General features: G+C 40.1%; 2 protein-coding genes across 8 annotated transcripts; both read left to right on the top strand.

The window, feature by feature from the left end:
- The first annotated feature begins 56 nt into the window (after nt 1-56).
- On the top strand, nt 57-14,786 carry LOC131890609 (bestrophin-1-like). Of its 7 annotated transcripts, none has more exons than XM_059239993.1 (12): nt 57-447; nt 5,667-5,813; nt 7,473-7,593; nt 7,654-7,780; nt 7,856-8,077; nt 8,144-8,892; nt 8,987-9,133; nt 9,194-9,828; nt 9,892-10,012; nt 10,928-11,625; nt 11,703-11,823; nt 12,603-14,786. In XM_059239993.1, exons 1-6 carry the CDS (start codon nt 75-77, stop codon nt 8,528-8,530), a joined length of 1,377 nt encoding a protein of 458 aa, XP_059095976.1. In that variant the 5' UTR covers nt 57-74; the 3' UTR covers nt 8,531-8,892; nt 8,987-9,133; nt 9,194-9,828; nt 9,892-10,012; nt 10,928-11,625; nt 11,703-11,823; nt 12,603-14,786. The 7 variants fall into 7 exon arrangements, with proteins under 7 accessions (XP_059095976.1, XP_059095978.1, XP_059095975.1 ...); XM_059239995.1 differs by having other exon boundaries at nt 8,144-9,133; nt 9,194-9,316; nt 9,524-9,828; XM_059239992.1 differs by having other exon boundaries at nt 8,144-9,133; nt 12,603-13,184; nt 13,249-14,786.
- On the top strand, nt 9,673-13,261 carry LOC131891203 (ras-like GTP-binding protein rhoA). The gene is made up of 5 exons (XM_059240727.1): nt 9,673-9,828; nt 9,892-9,919; nt 12,603-12,752; nt 12,992-13,100; nt 13,249-13,261. Exons 1-5 carry the CDS (start codon nt 9,673-9,675, stop codon nt 13,259-13,261), a joined length of 456 nt encoding a protein of 151 aa, XP_059096710.1.
- Nucleotides 14,787-15,280: the final 494 nt, after the last annotated feature.

Here is a 15,280-nt window from a genome sequence, read left to right as displayed (position 1 = left end):
AAGAGTTCACTGTGCTGAATTATGATACCTGATTGACTTTCTTTTCTCATGAAATATTGTTTAGATCTTGAAACATGCCAGACCCGAAGGTTCAACAATATGAACAATCGCTTTTCAAGGATTATTCACATTCAAGTGATTGCAATTATTTCAAGCAGCACTTATTGCGAATTCTGACTGTGAGACATCTAGTGAAGCTAATTTACGTGGAACTCATCGTGTACTTGATATTGTTCTACACCATCAATGGCGCATATCGATTCCTCTTCGACGATGACCAAAGGAGGGAATTTGACAAAGTGGTAGAATACTTCAGTGCAAATATCAACTATTTTGGACGGGACCTAACGTTTTTATTGGGATTCTACGTGTCCATGGTGGCTAAACGTTGGTGGGACCAATATCGGCTTCTTCCTTGGCCAGACGATATCGCCATGGGACTTACAGGTGATAAAGACACAAAAGAAGAACGAACCAATCTAAATAATTCAATCAATGCAATCCACTCTGGGCATCTTAAACCATTATGTGTTAAAAGTCATCGCTAGGCAAGACTAACATTTTATTTTTTGAGGGATTCAATTTCAGTTAGATGATCATCAAAAGTTAAATATCTTCATTATTACGTTGAAAGGTAAAGATTCATCAATTTTTCATCTAATTTTTTTTTTTCACCCATTTATGTGCATGAGATCAGTGAGGCACAAGGTATGCCTCAATTTCAAATGCACAAAGGCCCATCTCAGGGGAACGAGGAGGAAGAGACAGCAGTTGTCTCAACCTCATTTTCAAGTCTCTCAACAGACATAAATCCCCCTTTCCTTTCCCCTTCCCTCTTTCCCTCCCATTGTTCCCATCCCTCTCTTCCAACCTCATCCTCAATTTCTCTAAACTCTCTTCTGTCCAAACTTTGTAGCCCTAAGCCCCCCTCTAGTCGTCATGAGCCCCACGCATCTTTTAGATCGTATGCTCGGGTGGCGGCCAGAGTTTCTTCTCCCCCTCTTATACCCTCTCCTCAAAGGTTTTCTCATCCTCCACCTAAGATAAGATTTGTCCAAAAGCAGGATTTTTTAAGGTTAAAAGGCCTAGTCAAAGATTTGATAGCACTAGTCCATCAAAGGACAGTAAGCCCGTAAAAGGGCTTTATCTGAATGTGCATTGTCTTATTTCCAAAAAAGACAGCACGAAGATCAAGGTTCTAGAGGAACTAGCTTTAGATAGGCAGGTCTCGTTCATTTCCATGACAGAAACTTGGCTTCGACCAGGGGTCTTAGATGAAGAACTGGCCATGGTTGGTTTCAATTAAGTTCGATGTGATAAAGTACGCCCTCCCCTGACAATCCCATTTTTCCGCATGGGGGCGTATGTCTATATGTTAGAAATGACCGGCACACTAGTCATATAAAAGTGTCTAATGGAGAATTAGAGGTCTTAGTTTGTCATCTTCAAGGTCTTGATCTGTCTATTGAAACAATGTATAGGCCGCCCTCTTGCTCACCTAACTCGTTCTTGTCAGCTCTCAAATTCATAGGAAATGAGTTGGATAAGGCAGTTTGCTTAAAGGTATTCATTGTAGGGGACTTTAATTTTCCGGCCAGCGTTGTAGAGTGGGAGGCTAGTCCCGATGGATATATTCCCATTTCGAAATCGACATCTCAGTCGCTCGAAAAGCTGGAGGAGTTTGTGATCTTGTGCAATCTCTCTCAGCATGTTGGTGTAGCCACCAGAGCGAATAGCGTTCTTGACTTGTTTTTTTCCAATGACCCTGATGTGATCCAGTACGTCCATGTGACGCCTAGTAATCTGTCAGATCATCATGTTCTCGAGATAGGGTCGACCATTACTCAAAAGCCGGCGTGCTCTAGAGTAAGACCAGCCAAAAAGGTCGGTCTGGCTAAGTTCAAATTCAAAGATGAACATTGGCCGTTGATTATAGAAAGGTTAAGGGAGCTTGATCTCATTTCAATGCTGAAAAAGGAATCGTCCATAGATGTAGCCTTAGACAAAATGATTCTAGTTTTTGAGGACGTCTGTTCCACTCTAGCAATCTCTGAATGTGTTCCAAAGGGCGGGCAGAGTCTAAAATTCCGAAGTATAGGAAGCAATTGTTTAAAAGGAGTTGCAAATTAGCAAAAAGGCTCCAGAGCACTTTGAATCCGGTAGATGTGGCTAGCCTTCAAAGAAAGTTGGATTTAATCCAAGGTAGAATTAAGGCCTCCATTGAGACTGATCAGTTGAAAAAGGAAAGTAGACTTGTTCAAGAGGTGAGGTCGAATCCGAAGGCGTTTTTCTCTTATGCAAACTCTAAGAGAAAGATCAAACACCCTGTAGGGCCTTTTGAGGTCGATGGGGAAGCCATAGACAATGTAGATAGAGACTATGGCCAACATACTGGGAGATCAGTTCTCTAGTGTGTTTTCAACTCCACTGAGTTTAGGAGCAACAGTCCATTGGTCTATTGATGAGTTTTTGGGTATTGGCAAGGCTTGTCAAGCTGAGAATTTAGATGATTTTGTAGTCACAGATCAGGATGCTTTAGAGGCCATCAGGGACTTGAGACTCTCGAGCTCCCCTGGCCCTGATGGCTTGACATCTCAGTTTCTGATGAGATGCTCACAGGTTCTTGCTCCTGTTTTCTGGTACTTGATGCGTTGCATCTTGGACCAGGGCAAGTTCCCCTCTTCTCTGAAGGTAGCTCATGTTGTTCCAATTTTTCAAAGGGGGAGATAAGTCACTCCCCAGTAACCACAGGCCGATTTCTCTCACTTCGAATATTGCAAAGGTGTTTGAGAAGATCATGAAGTTCAAACTTGTTGAATTTCTTGATATCTATGAAGTCCTTCCTCCTAGCCAGCATGGGTTCCGAGCACATTTTAGCACGGTTACCCAACTGATTGAGTATTTAGAGCAAGTCATTTAGGGACTTGGAAAGGCACAAGTCAGTTGATGTAGTTTATCTTGATTTTGTCAAAGCCTTTGATAAAGCAGATCATGGCCTTTTGTTAAATAGACTTTTTGACATTGGGATCCAACGCAAGGTTCTCAATTGGATAAGAAGCTTCATTCAGGATAGGAAGCAAATTGTTAAGGTCGAGGGATCCCTTAGTGACATGCATGATGTCAAGTCAGGTGTTCCCCAGGGTTCCATCTAAGGGCCCCTCCTTTATATAATATTCGTTGCCACGCTTCAAAAGCTTAGTATTACTGCCAGCCTCTCTTCTTATGCTGACGATACAAAGTTGGTTTCTGGTAGGAATGGCCAAGATTCCACTAGCCTTGCAAAGGACCTAGAAATAATCTATTCTTAGGTTACTAAGAGTAATATGGCCCTGAACGGAATGAAATTCCCCTCAATGACCTTCGGGTCAACTCCTTAAAATACTCCACTCGTAGATAATGGAGGTAAAGATATTGAGGTCTCATCGATGAAATATTTAGTTGTAGTCCTCCAAAATAATGGAAAGTTCGATGAGCATATCCAGTTGAAGGCGGGTAAACCTTTTCAAATGTATGGTTGGATATATCGCACGTTTAAGTCTGTACAAGTCGATTGTTCAACCACATCTTGAATATGCTTCACCCATTTAGGCTCCAATGAGTTCAGCAGGTTTGCAAAACGTCGAACAAGTCCACAGATGTTTCACTAGGAACATCGCAGGAATGAGAGAGAGCACTCGTATTGGAAGAGACTAAAAAAGTTGGGACTGTACAGTGTTCAGAGAAGGTACGAAACGTATCTGATACTGTACGTCTTCAAAAGCATCCATGAGCTTTGTCCCAACCCAGGATTTAGGGTTAATTCTAGTGACCGTAGAGGCTTAATGTGCGTACTGAGAACACCTTCAAGTCCTCGAGAATCAAGGCTAATTCGAACAATGAAGTCCACTTCTCTTCTTTCTCGGGCTCCTTTATTGTTTAACTTGCTTCCCTCTAATATTCGTAGGGAATACTTAGTATAGGGAAGTTTAGATGGTTTACCAGATCAACCCAAAATTCAAGGACTAGCTCGGTCTGCCAACTCAAATTCGTTGGTAGACCAAGTATCATACCAAATAAAAAAAATGATTCCATTTTTGTGATGCTTTGCTTTGCAAATTCAGCGAAGCGTATGTCGATCAATTATAATTGATAATTCAGCTATTAATGTATAATCTGCATCCTGTTCACCTTTTTTGAGTTATGAAATGGGACTATCATAGGGTGAATCTGAATTTCCTAAATTATTATGATTGTGTTATGTAAAAGCCAATGCTTCCAAAGTTGGCCATTCATTATTTCTCAACAAAATGAACAGATTACAGCTACTCATGATTACTTTGATCAAAGCGAGGAATTCAGTCTTTAGATATGCCGTTTCAAAAAGGCGAATTGAGTTGCTCGTTACACTTGCTTTTTAAATCTAAAATTAAGTATTCAAATAAATTAAAACGCATTGGGATGTAGGACTACAATTCTTTTCGATACTATGATTTCGTAACTTTAAGTGTTGTAGCTAATGCCCTGATAAAAGTAAGTAGAAGCAACGAGAGTGAAAAAACATGATTCTTCACTGAGGTTTGAGTGCTTTTTTTTCTTTTCTTTTTGGAGTTTTTTTATCTATTTTTTCATTGCAAAGTCTTTTTTCCGTTTTCATCCGTTTCTTTTTTCCTTTACCCCATTTCATCTACTTTGATGCTTGAGTGGACATAAAATATACAAGCTTGTAGGGCTCATATGACTGAAATCGCATGGCGTCCTCAAAAGTACGAATTACCACTTTAAAATTGCAGGCATGGCATCATTGCGCAGTTAATGAAATAATCGTTGTTTAAGTTTTGATCGTCAGACCAGGATTTAAAACGATTGCTGGCGAAAGTTGGAAAGTAAAGGCATTAACATTTCATGTTTTTATTGTTCGGTATGAAAAAAAATATAATACGTACAGCGACAAATTTTCCGAAAAACCTAAAGCCCTGTTTGTCCAATCGTACATTTAAATTCTTTTTGAGAAAATGCACACTCTAATCAACTGAAAGTCAAACTTGAAACTTGAATGAGATGTGCTCCGCTAATAAGAACAACTTTTTGTTTTCCAAGTTTTGAGAAAAGTTTTGATTGACTGTCTTTTTTCATTTCCGAATTTGGTCTCACTTTCATCTCGCTTTAAAAATATTCGAATTTCACAAGAAGTTCAATTGGTTTGTTGGAAAATTCCATTACAAGCAAAACATTTTGAAGCAGAAAATGAACGCGGCAAACGGCATCAATGTCCTCCCTACTCTCGCAAATTTTGTTTTAATTTTGATCATTTTCGCAAACTCAAAAAAAAATGTCTTTGCCATAAAGGCCAATTTTTAGTGGTTAAGTCGATATAATTTGATTGGAGCATTTAATTTGCCACGGTCTTTACTTTGTAGCTTCAGGGTGTACATCCATGCTCCTGCCTTTTGTAAGTTGGCTTCTCTTTTCTATCCAAATGCTATGACGACTAATAAGGTTTCATTAGCTTTGATATTTACAAAGTACATTCTTCGCAATTGAACTTCTTAAGGCACTTCTTAGAAAGCGGTAGCCAATTTTCAAAGGTTAAGCCATGACATTTTGCGTCTTTGCAAGAAGAATTCAATCGCAATAATTCCATTTCTTACATGCTTCTGGCCAATGAATAATCTATTTTCTTCCTGCAGCATACGTTGTTCCTAATAATGTGGAGTCTGAGAAATTGAGAAAAACCATCATCCGCTACGCTCTTTTATCTTACGTTCTCTGTATTCGAAGATTCAGTGCTAATCTGAAGAGGCATCTCCCAACAGTGGAAAAAATCGTCGAACTAGGTCTGTGTTGTGATTATTACAGCTATTACAGCTACAACTTTAGTGAGTTAGACGACACTAAATGCATTTAACTCCCTTTACAATCTCAAAGTTACTTTGGGCTCTCCAGTAATGGAGTGCAAGCTTGAAAAGCGACCTCTGACGCGTGTAGCCTTTCAGATCCAAGAACACAATTTTCACTGCATAGAAATATCTCAAGAACCAATTCTCGACCATTGGACGTTGTCCACTCATGCCCATGACTATATAAGAAAATGACAAGCACGATTTGGCTCACATACTGGCAATGGTTAATGTTTTTGTTATCAGTTTTGATGAATTTGATGTTTGAATAAGTCATTTATCAAAACATTCCTCTTCCTGTTAAAAAAAGGAATATAATGTTTTGAGGAAATAATGGATGTACACGTAAAGTACGTTCATAAAATAAGTTGATCAAATGCAATTCATTGCATTGTTCCATACTGTGCCTTGAGTTTTACATTAGATAGAGCTTAACTTTTCACAAATCCTTTGAACTCAAGATTTCAAGGCAATACCAAAAAGGTCATTTCAAAATAGTATTTTCACATTCTATTATCTCCTCTACAAAAATTACCCTTATATCGTCCATCTTGTCGTAGGCAGATGATACCAAGTTAGTTTTTGGTAGAAATTATGTTCACACTCAAGACCTACAAAACGATTTTGATCAGGTGTATGATTGGGTGGCTGGAAAAACATGAAGTTGAACGGTGAAAAGTTTAAGCCAAAACGTTTGAGCCGATGTTTGCCCATGCATGGCGCCAAGTTTTAACCAACTTAAAAATATGATTTAGTTCCATGATTGACTTGGACAGGGAAAGATCACTATACTGATGGGGCGAGAAAAACTTTTGAAGATTGATTCCATAACTTAATTTTTTCAACTGATTTGCAACCGACACAAGTGCCATTTAACAAATGTGAAGCTTCCGAGAGACACATGAAGGCTCTTGACAATAAAACCCAAGCCAAATCAGTCGAAGGATAATAAAACGCTTCGCTGCGAGAAGTGCGCCACGTTTGATATATTTTGATACATGACGGTAAATACAGAAGTATCGTCTCTTTGGTGTTGGGGGGGCCATTCTGGCCTTTGCATCTTTCTCAAAATAAATGTTTTCTTTTTCTTAATTTCAAGGTATCAATATAAACGATTTCCAAAGATCACATTAGAATTCTTGTAAAAAAGTGCGGCATAAAGCCATGAAATATATTTTGAGGCACATTATCATATTATTGGATGTGACGCTTGAAATTACCAGATGTTGTAGAATATATCATAGTCAATATTTAAAAACATCAACATTAAAACACAAATTTAAGATTAATTGTTTTTGCACTTCATTTCAAGTTACTATTCCACAGCTCTTGTAATCTCATGGGTTCTGTTTTGAGGTGCTAGGTTGCGCTTGGGTCAAAAGTCGCCCCAATGTCCAGACATCTATGGCAACCAGCCTTTTCCTATTCCAAATAAACTCTTTTTTCAATTGTTTGAAATTTTTCCTGAAATGTTATACTTAAGTGTATTGTATTTCTTTGGGGTTGTTTCGTGGGTGAAGTTAGTACAACGAGTACATCGAGTCCCGGGATTCACTTAAGCCGTAAGTATAATATAATATGAACGTATTTTTGCAGGTATTCTCAGAATGGACGAAGTTTCTTTTCTGAATATAAATGACTTCAGTGGAAGCGGCGAATGTCTTCTAGTGTCCAACTGGTGGCTACCTCTAGCTTGGTCAGCCAATATGGTGAAATTGTGAGAAAATTATATTTTTAGGGGCTGTTTTAAAGGCTAAATAACACTTCTCTGCTTCAGTGGTTCGACATCAAATCAGATTCCCGCCGACCAAAAAGAGCTTATGAAGGCCATATTGAATTTCCGCAAAGGCTTGGAATCTGTTGAAAGTCACGTGCACGTGGCTATTCCTTTGGTGTACAAAGTGGTGAGTCCTTGATCACTCTGATCAATGTGTATGTGCTTTATCGATCGACAACTGCAGATCATTGATTCTACATAGGTTGTGAATACAGCTATCTATAGCTACTTTGCCCTCACATTGATCAGTGATCAGATCTTGGAGCGTCAGGATGACAAATTCGACCCGTATGTTCCAATTTTGACCCTCTTCAAATTGGTAACTTTGATCGCTTGGCTGAAAGTAGCGCAAGCCATCGAAAAGCCCTTCGACGAGGACGATTCGGACTTTGAGATGCATGCGCTCGTCAAACGCCACATTCGAGTTAGTCATATACTAACCCGGGGCCGTCTAGATCGGACAGCTCAAAATGATGCACTTCTGTTTCAGACGACCTCAATCATTCTGAACGAGTTCGATAAAGTTCCACCACTGAAAAATGTGACCTTTGATCACACCGAAATCAAATCGTCGCCCCCTTCAGTGGAAAGTTTTGAAATGTACGACAGCAATGCGGAATCACCAGAGAGTTCCATAAGCATGGGATCCATGTCCAAGGAAGAATCCAAAAACCAAGATCAAGTACCCTATCATCATAAACCAAAAGATTCGGTCGTGATCGACGATCTGAACCCTAATGGACCTTGGCGGATAACAACGGCCAAAATGAACCAAATCCTCCCGGACAACTCTCTTCGGCCAGCTCAAAAATCCCAAGACGAGTTAGATCTGAAGTCTGCTGGTTCCAGTTCAAATAACATAAGCATAGCGTCATAAAACATTTATTCTCATTGGATGGGATACTTCATGAATTTAAGGAGAAAAAACGCACGAAATGATTTATCAGTCTCGATAAGGTCAAGGTATGCGGCCTTGAAACCAAGGTCCATGCTATCTTGACTCGAATGAATAATTAGATCTCGAAGCCTGGAAACCAAGCAAGCAAGGACAGAGGCCTAATTAATTGCAAACTGCACTTCGTCGCTCGTCGGGCAAAAGTCCAGAGAGTCGACTGCGACAAAAAAGGCCTTGGTCACTTTTGAGGGTAATAGTTGGTTGCAGGTTGCAAGGGGAGGGGAATGAAAAGAAATGTGTCAGTGTCCACCGCAAGTCCAGTTATCCAGAGAGTGCAACTCAATGTAAGTGAAGCTCGTCAATAATTCAAGGAATTCAAGCATTACAGTGAAGGTCTTTTGGGTGAGTCTTGAGGTTATTGATTGTGCGGTGTTTCAGTTCCCACAAGATTATACCCAATAAGTTCGTGGGAAATCGACTAAAACGAAATCTGTTCACAATTTGAGGATATCCTTTAAGACGTTCAAAACTTCATGGATATGGCAGTAGTCTTCATTTTTCAAATCACCTTCCTAATAAAAGCTGGTAAGGCCCATTTTTCTCTGCTCTTTACCATTCAACCAAATCTCTCACCCTTCCTTTTAGCGAGTGCGCTCAAATGTTTCCATTGTGGAGATGAATTTCCAATCGCTTGTCGTGATTTCAATCTAACAAGTCCTGACTTATTTATCCAAGAATGTAATGATCTTGAAAAAGGCTGTCGCAAAGGTTGGTTGAGTGTTCCCTTGCCTGGCCAGGATAGTGAAATCCGCTCTTGTACCGTAATCTCGGAAAGCATCTGCTTGTACCAAAATGGAGGGGGATCTTGTACATGTTTTACGGATCTTTGCAACCAATCTCCAAGCAAAAGTGCCTGCTTAATTTGGATCATAGGGGGGATCTTTCAAGCTGTTATGACTCATTTGAATGTTTTAGTCTTGGCAATTGATAGACAACAACAGTGATGTAGCGTCTACTCTGCCGGATGTGAAATTGTCTGTCTTATCGCGAATTCAATTGAAGGACGAGGCGTTTCTAAAGTGAGATGTGAGCATTCACCCTAACAAGATCCATCAACAATCATAATGAGTGCCAAAATCATCAAGATTGTTTTAGTGGGCGATGGAGCTGTGGGCAAAACCAGTTTGGTGTTCGCCTTCACGGAAAATCCTCTGAAGGATTCTTATGAGCCAACCATAGTCGATGTCTATGGTGCTGACATTGAACTTGCGAAAGAAACAGTAAGGAATTTCGATCGTATTAATGGTAGGTCACTAATCGAATGCTTTTCTTTCATTTTACAGGTCAAGGCCAAAATTTGGGACACTGCAGGTCAGGAGGCATATTCAAGCCTTCGACAAATGTCTTATGACGACACGGATGCGTTTGTGCTTTGTTTCGATATAAGCAATCCAACCTCGTACAGTGGGTATTCATGCATAAAGTCTGGCAAGCATTATAGTTTTTAAACCAAGCACCCAATATGAGTAGAGTAGCGGAGATTTGAATTTCAAAACACTGCAACCTAGCACATACATATACAAGATTGCTCAGTAAAGTTTATCTGATATGCAGGACTTTAATAAACAACAAATGAAAATGGCTAAAATTTGTGTTAAAAATATTTCAAACACATCTTTTAAAAGCAATTAGGATCGCAAAATATATGATATGTAGGCCCTTTGTGCGTCTATCGCAGAAGCCATTAAGCATAAAACTGTTCAGAACGACTACATCTCGTTAGACTTTCCAAGAATGTATTGTACATGTCCGATTATTTTCAATTACTTTGGAACAGATATGAAGGGATTACGTTTCCCTAATCCTAACTGAAGTAGACTCCTTCTGTATCAAGCGTTTTCTTCTAAGTAAGCAAACAGCTCTTATTTTTTAATCAAAAACATCGATTCTAGCCCTAGAAAGGCTTAAAATGATATCTTAACTGAAATTGAATCAGTATTAACCCAGCAATTTACGCGTCTGTTCATGGTGCTTGTGCGCCAACAGCCATCTCTTACAGGATTCGTACTCCATGTTTAAAGGAGAGCTCTAACGCAGTTGCATCAATCATTAAAAAATGAGGAGATACAACACTAAGACTATACTTTGGATTAAAAAAAAGTTGACAATCCGTTTTGGGATTGTGAAAACTATTCCAGCCAACGATTTTAACTGATTTGATCCAGGACAACAAAGCATTGCAAAGTGATAAGTAAAAGCTAGCTCACAAAATAAGTAAGATTGGTGGCAACAACGTAAACCACTTTCCCGTAGCGTAAGGGCGATATGGAATAAAACTAAAAAGGATATTCATTCGTACCTCCTGCAACTTATCAACAGATAATGTGGAAACTAAGTGGGTGCCGGAATTGAGGAAGATGGGGAATATACCGATAGTGTTGGTTGGCACCAAAAGCGACCTCCGTTCCGATGGGACTGTGCTCGCACATCTCAAGTCCTTGGGCAATAAATCTCCAATTACATGTGAACAAGGACAGTCCTTGGCCAAGAAAATCAAAGCCCAAGCCTACGTGGAGAGCTCATCCCAAACAAAGCAAGGGATCAAAGATGTGTTCCACAAAGCGGCGAAACTAGTCATTGATGTAGAAAAGAAACGAAATAGATTTATGTGCTTCTAAAAATGTTGCTCTTATTTCGGTTGGTCTGAATTAGCTAATCAATGAATCATTCGGCTGCACTACCTCCCAGGAATAATATTTTTTTTTAAGCCAAGACATAAAATGAAGGCATTCTCGGTATTTCATTTCGATAGGGAGGATTGACTTACGGATGTGATTCTTTATCAAAAACTAAATGAATTTCCCCCTTCCAATACTTCGACACAAACAACATTTGGTGAAGGCAACATTCGTCTATCCAACGTGAATATGGATCCTCAGAAAATCGTTATTATTGGCGAGGGTGGAAGTGGGAAGACTTCCATATTAATGGGCTATAAGGACAAGACATTCAATCCCGAATGGATTCCAACAGTGTTCGACAATTACATCATTAAAGTTCCTGTGAACGATCAAGAGGTACAATAATTTGGACAAATGCTTTTACACATTTGTCGCGATATGCTATCGTACTTTGTCTATTTTTCTTGATATAGATTCCAATAAATTTGTGGGACACGGCGGGACAAGAAGCATACGAACAATTACGGACAATCACGTATGATGGTTGCAAATTATTTTTGATTTGCTTCGATCTCGCTAATCCTGATTCATTAAGTAAGCTAAAAATTTAGTCAAAACCATTGGGAAATGTCTATCATTCACAAAACAATCTTATCAAATAGTCGCTAAAATGATGTTTGTTAGCAGCTTGCTTTGTTTGAATTGAAACCACAAAGTAAGCATATTTTGGGTTAAGTTAAAAGGAAACTTTTAGCATAGTCTCCCCTCTTACTAAGTGATAAATTCCTTTATTAACAAAAAGCAAGTCGAGGCATTGAATGAAGTAAGAATGAAAATACGAGTAGATAGCGTTCGTGCCAAAGCTTGATGTTGTACAAACCTTGTTCAACTCTACTATCAATAAACGAAGGGTTTTATTCTACCTAAAAGGTCAGTATGTGGAAAGAACAGAAAACATAGACAGGTCTAAGTTCACGAGAAATACATTTGAGAGTACCCCAAGATTGCATGTGCATGAATGAAGTAAATGTGATCATGTCGAGAGCAACAGTAGCATCAGCACATACTGTACCTATTTTACTGTGTTTGTATTTGCTCATCCACAATTCCTTTTTAAGGCAAACATAAATATCAGGAGGTCACTGTCTTGTGATTGAACGTGCTTATTTTTGAAATGAGTTTAAAAAAATGATTTCCATTATTTCATAAAGAACGTGTGAAAATGACAAAGTAAAACAGGCACTTTAATTTATGATTAAAACTAGGGCCCTCTAGTAGAGCCCTAGTTAAACTTTACTTGCCAAGGTAGCAGGTTTCTTTTTTGAGATTTAGTTTGATCTCGTATTTGTTTGACTCTTCGATCTTTGTTTCAGTCCATGCTGAGCAAAAGTGGGCGCCAGAAGTGAGAAAATTCTCGACGGCCCCATTTTTCTTGGTGGGAAACAAGACCGATCTCCGGGATGCCTTTGACCTTAAAGGCCGAGCAAGTCTGAGGGATCCTTTGCCAGTGACCACAAAGCAAGGTGAAGGTGTTGCCAGAGCCATTGGAGCAAAAAAGTACATGGAATGTAGTGCAATGTTGAACAAAGGCTTAAATGAACTATTCGAAAAGGCGGCTGGGGAAGTCATTCCAAAAGAGAGGAGGGAAAAGAAATTGTGTCGTTTATTGTAGATGCTCCGGCGTTTTGCCTCTTCCTCTGTTGAATAAAATGAGTTGCTGAAACAGGTTGAGGGTGGATTTTCTCTTTTCATTTCCTCTTAGTAACCCCATGCAAGATTTCACCCCCGCATCTCTTTGGCTATCCGTCTAGCTTCAACCCTTCAACCATGCACCTATCAACCTATCAAGACCCACCTTCCTCCCCCACCAGGTAAGATTGGCCAGGTCAAATGAGGATAGGCCAAGCATCAAGTCATTCTTACTTTGTCCACGGGCCTCCACACACTTTTCCCGAGTAAGTCTTCAAATATTTCAAACGTTTTATCCCTTCTGTGAACCTTTTCTCTTTATTTCGACAGACAAAGAGATTAGTTCCCTTAGAATGACCAAGGCCCAGATTTTGGCTTTATTATGCTGCGTGGCGTTAGTCCATGGAAAAGTCATTGGCACTCTGAAAGATCCTTTGATGGGAACGCCAGATTCTGTCCTAGAAAGAGCCTCGCAAATGGTTCACGAACCCAGGCAATCTGGGTCCCCGTTAAGGTTCTTCATGAGGACAAGTTATTCCACGGTGACTCAAACTCAAATTGTCACGTCAACGTCCACCACCTTCAACACTTGCTACATGACCGAAAGTGGAATCATTCCTTGCAACAAGCGGAGGAATATTGAAGTCGAGTCCAAACCCCGAGTCTTCCTCCAAGGCCAAGAGAAAACTTGGGAGGATATCATTCCAACAAGGGTAAGTGACCATAAATGCAAAGTCTAAATATTTGGTTGAAACGTTTGAACGATTTCTAGCTTTCTCGGGTCGAGGCCGCAAGTGACGATGAAAGCGTGATCGAATTGGTTTCTAAAGGGGACCCTCTTTTTCAAACGGAAGAACCTTTGGTCGAGATTGTCACAGTAACTTTGGCTGGAAGAGAGGATCTTAGTGAAACAACCACTCAATCAGGATTGGAGGGGAGAGACGATGACTCAGAAACAACAACTTATAGATCCCCATCAGAATCTAAAGAAGACAATGTTGAAGCATCAACGTTCTTCACGGATGTGGAACCCAAAGAAGATCCTGAAGCATCAACGTTGTTGCCGGTATCGGAAACCAGAGAAGAAAAGCCTCTAGAGACCACCATGACCACCACCAATATAGATTTGGAGGGTAAAGGAGTGGAAGAAGTGATTCAATCCGTCAATCACGAAGTAGTTTCAACGGTGATTGAATCCGTCTCTCAGGGTGAAAGCGATGAAGGTGTGGAAGCTCCGACTGAATCTAGTAACATGGTGATTGCAGCCGAAGTCAAAAATGATGAGCATGAAGCAATTGAGGGCAGCCAAGAAATCTTTGGAGTAGAGACCGTGAAAGTCGTTCACAATGATAACTCCGAAGAAGTCCTGAGCGTGGCATCCGTTGAGAACGAATCTGTCACCGGGACTCCCAAGGGCGACCTTATCATTATTGAGGGTATTGAAGCCGTAGAAGCCATGACTGTCGATCCAAATGTCGAAACTCTGGAAGGCCGAGAGGACGAAATTGCTCTAGAGAGCTCAATCCAAAATCACAATTGGATAGAACGAGAAATTCAAGGCATCCAAGGGGACTGCTTTGATCCCTCAAATATCGCTCTCAGATTTTTGACTGTTGTCGAAACGAAAGTGGCTCACAGGACAACAACCGTTATAGAGTACGAAACTGGAGCTAAAGTTCAAACTGTAAGATTCGCCGCCAATGCTGACGCCTGTCTACCAACTAATGTATTTCATTTGTTCAGTACTAAATGCGCATGATGTGACAATAATTGTTCTAGCATGTACAACTTGATACGTGAAGTATTGAGTGTTTTATTGTTCACTTTCTTTTTGCCGTTTGACTTCCAAATACATCAACTCAAGTAAAGATAGCTCTGAACCAAATCTTCATGCATTTTCAAAATGCTGAACAGTTTCCAGGAGAAAGCTTGTCCCGGGCCCGACAAAATTTGCAAAAACGTGCATGTCCTAAGTTCGAGGCATTTTCGCTTCAACAATATTTCGTAGTTTCTTACAACTTATTATCCAATTTTAGCTCTATCCGAACGAAAATTAAATTTTCTCCGCCGAGCATGACAAGCTTTCTGAAATCAGGTTGAGTTAGGAGACTTTTCGTGAGACTGATGTTTTCCACGGTTTAAATCCGGAGGGGGTGAACGAGTACACGGGAGGGGAGAAATTAGGTGCAGAAGGCGCAACTTTGGAGGAGGGTGAGAGGGCGCAGCCCGTCCCACTGATGGAGCCACGTCCATTTGAAAATTTCAAGCGTAATTATGCTCACCTTTGGGGCGTGGCAGAGTCGTAGCTAGAAAATCAAAGTTGTGGCCCGTGGCCACATTGAACGGAGTGTCCTTTCTCAAA

This window comes from Tigriopus californicus, chromosome 11, assembly GCF_007210705.1.
Source record: "Tigriopus californicus strain San Diego chromosome 11, Tcal_SD_v2.1, whole genome shotgun sequence".
NCBI classification, from domain to species: Eukaryota; Metazoa; Arthropoda; class Copepoda; order Harpacticoida; family Harpacticidae; genus Tigriopus; species Tigriopus californicus.
This window is presented reverse-complemented; position numbering and strand designations above follow the sequence as displayed.

What these genes read in the sequence shown, in the direction of transcription:
- LOC131890609 (XM_059239993.1), top strand. Translation starts at nt 75, where the DNA reads ATGCCAGACCCGAAGGTTCAACAATATGAACAATCGCTTTTCAAGGAT. An exon ending in TATCGCCATGGGACTTACAG is followed by an intron (nt 448 to 5,666) that starts GTGATAAAGACA and finishes TTCTTCCTGCAG; the next exon opens with CATACGTTGTTCCTAATAAT. An exon ending in TCGTCAAACGCCACATTCGA is followed by an intron (nt 8,078 to 8,143) that starts GTTAGTCATATA and finishes CTTCTGTTTCAG; the next exon opens with ACGACCTCAATCATTCTGAA.
- LOC131891203 (XM_059240727.1), top strand. Translation starts at nt 9,673, where the DNA reads ATGAGTGCCAAAATCATCAAGATTGTTTTAGTGGGCGATGGAGCTGTG. An exon ending in TTGAACTTGCGAAAGAAACA is followed by an intron (nt 9,829 to 9,891) that starts GTAAGGAATTTC and finishes TTCATTTTACAG; the next exon opens with GTCAAGGCCAAAATTTGGGA. An exon ending in GCCAGTGACCACAAAGCAAG is followed by an intron (nt 12,753 to 12,991) that starts GTGAAGGTGTTG and finishes ATTTCCTCTTAG; the next exon opens with TAACCCCATGCAAGATTTCA.